Source organism: Pterocles gutturalis, unplaced genomic scaffold, assembly GCF_000699245.1.
Source record: "Pterocles gutturalis isolate BGI_N339 unplaced genomic scaffold, ASM69924v1 scaffold26890, whole genome shotgun sequence".
NCBI classification, from domain to species: Eukaryota; Metazoa; Chordata; class Aves; order Pterocliformes; family Pteroclidae; genus Pterocles; species Pterocles gutturalis.
The window spans coordinates 47208-58754 of record NW_010141667.1 but is presented as its reverse complement, the minus strand read 5'-3'; the positions used below and the strand labels follow the sequence as shown (position 1 = coordinate 58754).

General features: G+C 39.4%; 1 protein-coding gene across 1 annotated transcript in view; it reads right to left on the bottom strand.

Annotated features, from left to right (window-relative positions):
- Positions 1–7314: 7314 nt before the first annotated feature.
- HSPA12A (heat shock 70kDa protein 12A) overlaps positions 7315–11547 on the bottom strand; it is a 40081-nt gene continuing 35848 nt past the window's right edge. Inside the window, exons 10-12 of the mRNA XM_010084108.1 lie at positions 10628–10886; positions 9432–9535; positions 7315–7964 (exon numbers count right to left, since the gene is read on the bottom strand). Coding sequence (XP_010082410.1) covers positions 7330–7964; positions 9432–9535; positions 10628–10886 — 998 coding nt within the window. The 3' untranslated portion in view covers positions 7315–7329. The remainder of the gene's footprint in view (positions 7965–9431; positions 9536–10627; positions 10887–11547) is intronic.

The window sequence follows — 11547 nt, the reverse complement described above, 5'->3', positions numbered from 1 at the left end:
ACAAAGGAAGAGGATATGTTCAGTCTGGTGTCCGCTCTTATCAGCTGATGGCAGACGGAAATTCCTACTCGAGGTGCAGAGCTTATTCCTCAGAGGGAAGGAAATACTTCTTGTCCTTAGGAAAGGGAGAGTCACTTTTCTAACTCCTTAGATTACTATGGTTTAGCAAACTCTGGTACTCACAGCTGTCAGCCTCACCACTCCTTTCTACTGTGAGACCTTCCTTGATCTTCAGTTACTGCTGGAGCACACTAATGTCTCTGTTCTCCCACATCCCAATCCTGGTTATATACCTCTTCAGCCCATTCCTTTGGTTTCCTTACACTCAATCCAGTATCATCCTCCTTTTACTTGCTGGCTCTGCGGTAGCACCCAGTATTCCCAGGGTAAGCTTATACTGTATTTTTCATTTCTCCATGTTTATGCAAGCTCACCTGTGAACACTGATGGATGGATCATAGCAGTTGCGAACACTGTGTCCTAGTTCAATGACTTTTGCTTTGGGCACAAAGCCAGTTCACCTGGGATACAGCAACTAATAAATTTTTCCCTATTATTGCAGTCCCTGAAAAATGAGAAAATAGATACTACTTCAAAATTTTAGCCAGCACCTACAAAGCTGTATGCTAAACAAAGAAGACACTGAATTTCTTGGTTTGCAGAAAAATGTTTGCAGTTACCTAACTTAATATACTGCACTTAGTCCCTTTATATCAGTGAGGTATATGCTTAGCTGCTTTAGATATATCTTTCAGTGATGCTGAGATCATCTTAACTATTTTATCCATAAGCACGTCCACATGTTAAGTCACAGGTATGAAAACAGAATTGTCATGAACTCATACATCACAAATACACCAGGAACATCTTCACCTCCCCAGAAGCTACTCAGCACTCCTGACATTTGCTGTGATGCATTTTCAGGATAGCAGAAGACAGTTTTTGCTGCAATAAATTGATCTTTGCATCTGTGGGCACTACAGGCTGTACTGCAAACTTCTTCCTTTGTTTGAATACCCACTTTCAGATCTCTAATTTGAAGGGGAAAAAGTACAAAATTCTGCCCCTCTGCCCCCTAACACCCTGTTGTCACTCTACAGATGTTCCTGTGTGTTAGAACACAGCAAGGCATGAATGAGAACTAAAAAATCAGAATTTATTCCTAAAAAGGTAAGTGCAAGTTTTCCAACATCAGGATCTAATGAGATTGGCAAATACCAGGCCTGAATCCCAGTTACACAAAGCATCTGTAGTTCTCACCAATTTATCCAAACTGCATCTCTTGAAAAAATCAGACAGCTCTTGCATGGAGTAAGGGGACGCTGAATCCATTGTCCTTAAGACAGATGTCTGGGTGGTGTGTAGTGTAGCATTTGAAAGGAGAAAATCTCTTTGAGGAAATTGGAAGTGTCATGGAGGTTGTTTGTTTCATTCTATGGAATATTTATTTCCAACACGAAAACACCATCTGCGTATTTCAGTAAGGATTTATGTGATCTTGGTAAAACCAACAATTTATACAAACACCTTCCTATCAAGATGGGGCTGTAACTTTGAATACAAACATACTCTTATGAGAAAAACCTTACAATTTAGAAAAGTCCAGTGAAAGGACCAAATTCTGAATGCACATACGTGAAACCCCCCTGGAAACCAGAGCAATGCACTAGAACACTGAAAGCAAAATTTGGTTCTTAATGTGTCCCTGAAGACTGTAATTATATTTCCCATTGTACTAGTAACATTAATTGAATGTTTAGCTGAAATCAAGTTCATTACAAGTTAAATACAGTACCTAGACTATTAGGATGGTGTTTATAATTATAGTCATAAAGCACTTGTACAACATCTTCATTGCAGCAAATAGGCGGAAGGTGGGGCGTAGTGACTGCTCTGCATCTCAGTTCATTCTCCGCATCTTGAGCCTGAGCGGCATTGTAGACTAAGGTCACACACACCACTGAACTGTCTCCATAGCTAGTGCCAACACTGACAAATTTTAGAGGGACATGGCCCAGAACAGTTAGCATAAAAAATATAATATTGCACAAACTCGTGTACAAGTTTTTTGCAGTGCAGCCAGACTTTACTAAACATTCCTAGATCTAGAAACATACAGTAAAGATGTGCACTGTCATACAAATACACCTGGTTATTGGCCAGCTTATTGGCCTGATAATACAATTTTAACATTAAACTGGTCTTTGACAAGGCCTAAGAGACTCCAGTCCCCTGCTCTATCAGTTTTTATATTTGATTTCCTGGGTCTCCCAGAGCATCACTACAGAAAATATCTAATCTGCTTTTGGTATTGTCCAAAGTCTTAACTCCAACAGATACCCTACACAGAGCCTGGCGGAATTGGAGTAATTCCCAGCAGTGGACTTCCACCTCAGACACATGTGGCGTCCTCCTAGAAAGTGCACAAGTGAACTAAAAATGCAGCAGCCTCTCGTTGAAGAGTTGTGATGCATAAGGGCCTGCAAGCCCTTGGCCAAAACTCTAGGTGTCCCCATACTGAAAGATTGAAGAAATCTCATAAGCAGCACATCCAGTAGATGTAACTTTTTCTCAGTTAAGCATACGCAAGAGTAGCCAAACACAAGTATAATCACTTGGTCCTTCTCACTTTCAAAATAAATTAGGTTTCTTTTCATAGTCATTTTCATAAAAACAGTAACAACCAAAAAGAAAAATTAGTTTTACTGTATTTTATTTGACATGGTTGAAGACACAAGAACACTCAAGATACAATCCAGACAAGTCGTGAAGAGCTCCAAACATCAGTGAAATCTGAATTTATCTTGCACAGAGGTGAACAAGACCACAATGGTTTGGTTTATAATATAGTTTAAGACTATTTCAAGCAGGTGAGTGCTGTGACGTTTTGCCCAACAACTTTTATACTATTCATCCGCTTAAGCCACTTCATACCATAAATATGCAGCTTATCTTGGCGATTAAATCTCTGCAATATATAATTAGCCTTCTCATAATAATGCATTAAAACTCCTGTATATAAATATTGGTATGTTCATACCAATGTAAACTGTCCTAACCATCACCGCGCATTTATCATATTCTAGCACAATTTGTCATTCTATCACAATTAGCTGCTAACTTTCCACCTAGAGTTAAGTAACTTGGACCCAAACTTGCAAGTTGCTGCTTAGAGCACAACTTCTGCCATGGCCTTCTGCTTTCCCTAAGGAGAGCAGTCCTTGCCTTCTCAATATTAAGTTGCACAATGATATCTGAAACCCCTAGCAAAAAATGCTCTGCAGGGAATCTCCTGCAAAAGTATCAGAACTACTATTCTAACAATTACTCATTTCCTAATAAATTTCATATTAATTTTATAGCCTAACATCCTTTATCAAAATGGGCATCCGCATGCCACTTACAATGTAAAGTCATTTAACTGGGTTATAGACTACAGACCACAGCATAATATTCTACTTACAATTTTAATTCCTTAGAGATACAAGCTAATTTTCCATTCTTAGATTTAAGAAGGGCAACAAGGACAGCTGAGAGTTTGTTCAGTAGTTCAGTGCTCTGTAAAGATAAGCTTGACAGTGCTCTCATCAGACTGAAAGAGGAAGTGCAAAAATATGCAAACTTCATATTTTACAGTTACAGTAGAGTCATTTCAGCTACAAATCCCTGCTTGGATCCAGATGGAATCTTATAAAAGGTGAATAAAAAAGGGCAGAGAATCACTTCTGCGCTTCAGAAGAGCTGCAGAAACTACCCTTAGCTTTCCTTGCAGACAGGCTGAAAACAGCACAAAAATCATGGGCCACCTGATCTTGCAGTTCGCCTCCTCTTCAGGGGGAGAGGGGGAGGTTGCAGGCATTAATTAGACCAAATTCTGTGTTAACTTAAGGACACGGGAAACAAATCTGTGCAAATTGGACTGATTCAGTTTAACATAGGACGCAAAGACATGGAAGCATTATTTTAAGAATTTTGTCTTTTGGTAAGGGGTAGTAGTAGAGACTGGGTCCTACCTGCAGCTACAATAAATCAGTGTTGCCTGGCTTTGGAAAGTAATTTTGTGTTTGCTTTTTTTTGGTTTTTTTTGTCTTTTAAAACTAGAGAAGATCCTTGATAAAACCCCAAAACCTAGTGAAGAACTTATATATCTGATAAAACCCCAAAACCTAGTGAAGAAGTTGCGTATCTAGATCTTACAATCTAATTCTTAACTTGGTTTTACAGGAGGATTCATCCATTATTATGATGAACTGCTGGAGATGGAATGGTCATCATCTGAAACAAAGAAATGAAAATCCCAGCAATTTACTAGTGCATCTGGGTAATGTGCTGAACTGGTATGACTTGGATTGCAGGAAGAATGTTGTATTCTCTGACACACCAACATTCATTTCCTATTATTATAAGATCAGCCTTTTACATTTCATATCTTACCATCTTTAAAAGCCTATAATTACAGAAGCTGATTGAGAAACTATGTTATTTAAAATTAACAGCTGAATGAAATCAACAGAGGCAAAGAGCATTTTTATACAAGAAAATAGCACTGTAGAAAGAAAGAGTCTGTACAATATTTAAATATTGTATATACATAAAATTATATTGTTCATAACTCATCTTAAAGTTTCTCTTGTTTGTAAACCATGGAAAGCAACACACACAAAAAATCCCAGTACTTAGCTTTTAAAGCATTTAGCAGGCAGCAGGAAACTGAATGCTAGCAAGCACACTTTGTAATTATAGAAAGTATCCACCCAGATACTGTGACTAGCATTCTCCATAGTCCTTTTCTTTTCTTTTCTTTTTTTTCTTTTCTTTTCTTTTTCTTTTTTTTTTTTTTTTCTTTTTTTTAAGCTGAATGTGGAATAGATTTCACATTCAACTAGAGAATTCTCCAGGAGACAGAAAACTCGATGGCAAAATGCAGTCGATCAGTTCTGCAGCTCTTCACTGTGGCAAAACTCCAGGCTAAACACAGAAAGCTTAAGTGCAGGACTGGAACGTAAATGAGTGAAATAATTGATAAAGATTTCTTTTCCCAAAAGTGTCAGTAATGGATTTAACTCATGCTCAACTTATTAGAATGGAGGGTTTAGTTTAACAATTAACATTGCAAAGTTTCAAAAATGTAATGAATTCCAGCAGGTAATCAGGCAGCTCTGTATAGATGCTCTAAGAGTGTCAGCATTTTAGGGTGAATCTATGGGTTAGTATCGGTGTGCCAATTTCAAGTGGGATTTGGATTTGAATCTGAAATTGTCAGCTCCTGGCAGATACGGATCGTAGGTTTCAGAAGTTATTCACCAGTCACATTTTGCAAAATAAAAACTGTTCCAGTTGCAGAAGAAATTTTCCAGGTGAATGTGCTTAAGAAAACATTTTCAGAAAGTTATTATTTGCAAAAAAAGATGCTAAGATGACCATCACTGTATTTCACCTGCATTAGAGTTGTCTGCTCAGAGCCATGTAGGGAATGCTTTATTTAATGCTATTTGTAGTTTCATTCTCTTGGCTTCTGCCTTCCACTTTACTGGCCATTCAAGTCAACCCAGAAATATATTTTACTCAATTAAAATGTTTGCTCCTCAAATTATATTATGGTACTTTTGATCTGAAGGTTTTATCTCACTTAAGTTGTTTAAACCTTCCTGGACTCCCATCATGTAACTCTACTTCCAAATCTTAACATAGGGATTAACTGAAAGACATATAATCACTTGGAGAAGTGCTTGATAAATGAGACGGGTCAGAAGGACCTCGACAGGCTGGAGAAATGTGCAGACAGGAACCTCACAAGGTTCAGTGAAACAAAGTGCAAAGTTGTGAACCTGGGGAGAAATAACCTCATGCACCAATATATGCTGCAAGCCAACCAGCTGGAAAGCAGCTTGGCAAAAAAAGACCTCGGGGTCTTCATAGACACAAAGTTGAGTGTAAGCCAGCAACGTGCCCTTGCAACAAAGAATGCCAACAGCCTCCTGGGCTGCATTGGGAAAAGCATTGCCAGCAGGTCAAGGAAAATAATTACTCCCCTTTATTCAGCACTGGTGAGACCACATTTGGAGTGCCAGGTCCAGTTCTGTGCTTCTCGGTACAAGAAGAGACATGGACATACTGGACTGAGACCAGCAAAGGCGCATGAAGGTGTATCTGTCACGTGAGGAGAGGCTGAGAAAGCTGAGACTGTTTAGACTCGAAAAAGCTCAGGGGATGCAAAGAATATATATAAATGCCTGATAGAACCCAGTAAAGAAGAGCCAGACTTCTGAGAGGTATCCAGTGAAGGAAAAAGAAGCAATGGGCACAAATTGAAACTTAAGAAATTCCTCTTAAATATAAGAAAAAACTTTTTCGCAGTGAGGGCTGTCAAATACTGGAACAGGTTGCCCAGAGTTTAGGCACCTCCATCTTCAGAGATGTTCAAAACCAGAAAAAGCATCCTGCTCTTGTTGATACTGTTTAGAGCTGAGAGGTTGGACCAGATCGTCAATGGATGTCCCCTCCAACCTCAACTATTCTGTGATTCCATGATTGCAGATGGATACTAATAAAACTCAGTTTAGATAGACCCAAAAGGGAAATAGCTTTGTTCTTAGTAATTTTCCAAAGTAAAATGAGGGAAATACTAGTTATTTAATCCAACAGCTAGTTCTGAGAGCTTTGACAATAAAGGACTTGTTTTCAAACTGCAGCAAACAATATTAGGCTCCTAGAATATACATATATTTCCTATATCTAAGGATTTTCTCTTCAGTGGGATCTCGGAATTTCAGCAACTCAGTTCCCATTTCTTTAAGTCATTGACTTTCAGCACTTAAATTTTTTAAGCCATGGGGCAAAATCCAAAGAATAAAAGAATGCCTTAGACTACTAATTTGTTCCCATTGCTAGAGCATGGTGCTGTTTAAACAGATGCCCCACAGAGACACACCCCCTACAACAACCATGGGGCTTAGAGAGTTTTCTGGGGAGAAAGAGGAAGAAGAGGAACAAGAACAAGGCAAAGAGATTACAATTTTATATCTTTTTAACTAATCTCCAGGATCCAACAATAATCACTATTTACTTAATAAATGTAAATCTTTAAGCATGCTTGAGTAACTTGGGAACTTTTACTACCTCTGGAACTTCTGCTCCCAAAACTTTTTAAGGGTCTTTCAAAATCCAGTCTTTGGTCATCAAAGGGCACAAATATGACATACTCCACCTTTCTAGTTGTTCTCGTATAGCCTGCTGAAATTCAAGTTGATTATGTAATATATGAAAGTCAAAAAATGGAAGAGTGGAAGATCAGTCTCACAAACAGGCTGTGGTGGGGAAAATGGGCTGTCAGTAGTTTAAGAAATCAATACCGACTTTGACACTTTTAGAGGTGGCAACATCAATGGCCATGGCTTTGATTTCAGTGTCCCCAAACTGCATAAGTGTTTTGATCTCCCTCCGGTTTGGCACTGAAGCATCAGTTCCCGTGAGATCCAAACGAAGGGTGCCACACTTTTTCACTCCAGATTCGGTGATGAAGCTGACATTATCTTGTTCTGAGCTATAGATATTGATCACTATTACTAACTGAGAAGGTTTGGCAGGCGTGTAACTGCGTGTCACAGTTTCTCCAAGGGCTACAGATTGGTCGGCTGAGATAAATTTGTCAAAGACATCAGTGCACCAGCGTGTGCCATCTTTGATTAGAAGCTTTTCTGGTGGATGCTTTCCTTCCACAAACCGATTGAGCACACCCACACCATAGGTGAGAGGTGAACGCCGCACTTTGATGACAGCAGGGTCTAGACCAAAGAGAACAGCTCCTTTGAGGATAGTGAGCCCCACATCCTGAGGAATGATGACTCGACATCTTGAACCAAAAGCACTCTGGACAGCTTGTTGGAGTAATGGGGATTCCGCAAAGCCACCCACCAGGAACAGAAACTTGACATTGGTCACTTCTGGTTTATCAAACACATCACCTAAACAGAAACAGAGCCCATTCAATAGGAAAAAAAAATCCACTGTGAAAGGGGAATGCAGGTAAAACTCCTAACGTCTGAGTGCACTGAATGTCCCATGCACATGCATAAAATCTGAAACGGCCACATCTATGCCCACACTGCTGCTCTCAGCATGCACTAGCTCCACTTCTGCAGTCTCTTCTATACTCTGTTTCACTGTGAATGGAAACTTACCTTGAAGCGTGCAATATTTCTGAAGCGGCACGTAAAACAGAATTTTTATTTAGCTTCTATCAGTAAAGTGAGACACCGATTTTTGCAAAGAAATCCTGCCAGTCACTATTTGGGTGGTAGGGAAACAGACATCATCTTGCCACTTCAAGTATCAGTAAGATATTCCCAAACCTAACTGATTCACACACCCTTTACAGCATTCCAGTTAAGTCACCCCATTTTAAATTTGCTTATTATTTCTGACCCTAACATCTTAACCACAATATGTACCATGTGCAAAATAATACCTCCTTACTTTTTCACAGATGTTCCTTCTTAGCTTAAGCCCACATCCCCTACCTTCAAGATTATCATACAGTTTAGTTGTAGGTTCACACTTAGTTCAGATAACTGAGGCAGCATGACTGAGGTATGCGTCACAACTATTGCAGTTCTAGACCTCTATCTCCCTGCTCACATATAAGCTGTTTTGTACTAGCTGTCAAGTTGTGGCGTCTCAAAATTTATCTAATAATTCCTCAAATATAGCGAGTAAAGCTGGATATTCCACTCCAAACACAATTCAATTAGTGCTTTGTAATGTGTAGAACAGCAATACTTTGCTCAGTACACACGTTATAATCTACAATGATACAAATCCCGTCTTCCACCAGGAAGACTTTAAATGAGAGATTTCCCAACAAGCCTATGTCACTTCCCATTACTGGATAAAGAAATTCAGTGCTGGTTAAGCCATGCCTGGAAGTACTTCCACCATGATGTGTCATTTATTATTTGTGTTTTAGACATGTCAGTGATTTGGATGTTCATGAACAAATGTCACTTTATAAGTCCTTCCACTGAGGAGAAACTAACTGGAGGTCTTAATTATAGGAATAATCAGAAACTAGCTATGTCTCTGGCATTATTTAGTTGTTGCCTGAAACGGGAAAAAGAAAAGTGCAATTCAGCCTTCTGAATGCTTGCAGCCCTGGAAGTATAATTGAAGCTTAGGCAGTAACAGGACTGAATCACACCCAATAACTAGTATTAGAACTAGGAAAGAGTAAATGTTAAGGTGATGTCCCTTACTTTTATTATTTTCCTAACTACTTTGTAGAGAACTACAAGCTTCAGAAGTAAATTCCTTGCCCACATTTGGTGTGCCCTAGGGGGGTTCTTTGACTTGAATTCCAGTTACTGGTTTGAAACAGGTAAGCAAAGCTTCAGTTTCAGCTCAGCTGGAAAGTGGAATTACACACAGATACATACTAAGGTGCTGAACAATCTGGTCAATTGTAGGTTTGAAAAGAGCATTCATTGCATCCGGGCTCATCCTCAGCATTCCCTGGGAGGACCACTTCACAAAGTCCACGCTGGAAGAGAACAGTTAGAAAAGACATTAAAATATTATAGATGAGCTATAACAAACAGCCAAGCACCCACAAGACATGCTAAATAAATCAATAAATGAATGAGTTTACAGAATCTGCATGCATTTTGCTTGGAAGAAAGTGCTTCACCCCACCCTAGCCCCACGCCAACTGCAGCAACGTAAAATTTCAAAGGAGAATAATTATTTTTGCTTGTCTAATTGTTGTTTTCTTTGCCTGATTGCTTTCTGTAGCATTACCAACGCTCAGCTGCTTCCTGAAACAGCTGGCAGTCAATCCAGTGCTCGCTCATCTGAAACAGCACTGATTCATCCCCAGAAGGGCAACATTTAGATTATAGCACTAGCATGCCAAACAAGCAAGTATGGGAAGCCTCAGGAGGCAGAAGAGAGCACAGCATTTTTAATAAGGTATAACATTTGTTAAGTGAACACAGGCATTTTGTTATTCCATCACTGCTGCACATTCATATAGCTCAGTAATCTCCTTTTCATTCATGCACATTATATGTCACCTTTATACTCTTTCTATCCCATTATCCAATTAATTTAATTTGATTTGAAGGGATCATTTAGCATTCCTTCTAAGATTTACCATTAAGACTATTAATAAGAAGGAGATGGCCTTGTGAAGGGGAATATTTCCAGAACTTTTTAATTATTTCAGAACCTCAGTCTCATTTAGGAAGTGACTCCGAGCTGGATTCCAAGTCATTTAAACTTAAAGTACATTTACCAGTAACTTTAGGAAAAGATGCAGGAGTTTCAGCCTGCATGCTACATTCAACATTCACTAGCTTAAAAAATGCAGAAAGAGGCCAAGGTACAGGTTCTAAATATCACGTCTTCTCCTCTCAGGTCCCAAGCATTCTGCCCCAGATTCGCAGCCTCTCTCTTGTTCATTCTCTTTGATGCCAATTAATCTAGAGGTCTCCTGTAGCATATAACTTCGAAAGACGCAAAATGCTCACTTCAACCTTCTCCCTACTTCCTCTTGTGTAGTAAAGTGTAGCAGCCCATGATCTTGTCATTTAGGGTGCTTTCTGCATCCATTTGGGTTCAATCGTCTACTCACTTGCTTTTCCTCAAGGCATGTTCTACACTGTGACCTCGAAACTTCTTGTAATAGTCAATGAAGGAGAAAGGCAGAGTGATGTTTAGTGGATTGGTCCTGTCTGGAGCTGCTGCCCGTTTACGGGACTCAAATGCTATCATCAGATCTACCCAGGCAGCAGGGCGCTTGATTTTAAATTGCTCAATAAAATCTTCTCCAAATATTTTACACAGGAGCTTTTCAAATTCATAGTCCACACCTAGAGAACCATACGGTCCACCTGCATTACAAACAAAACATAGCTTTAATATTCTGGACTGCTTACCAGTTTTCAAGTTGACCAAATACCCATCAGACTGACACTGCTAGGACTGCCATAGGAGAAGGTCTACAGAAAGAGGTAACTATACTAAATATAACAGTTGGCCTAATACAGAAAATAATCTTATCTTTGCTTCACTTTTACTCCTATGCCACCATAGCCACTGTAACATTACCATGATAAACCAGAAACATTTCTCAGTAAAAGCAAAGGAAACTGCCTCCTTATCCACATATGAGAGGGTGTGAGTGGGACTCATATTCAGCAGCAGATAGACTTGATGTACAGTGTCCCATTTGCTCTTACTAGCTTGTTTCCTGAGGCAGTCTTACAGCCAGCAAGACTGAGAACGCTCAGCAATGAATCATACAGATGAAGACTAACTCAGTGTGGAGAAACAAATAACAGGCTGTCTCATGTGGGTAGCATCTTAGTCACAGGACAAAGTCAAAGGGGATCTGGAGTTCAAGATGGGAATACCATTCAAGGAATTGCACTTTGTTGTGGAACAATCATGGTGCATTTTTCACAGGGGATTGCAGATGTTCCTTCTTACACTGCCTGTGAAATTACTGGAATATATACGCTTCCCCTTAAATTTAGGGAAACTTCTGTTCTG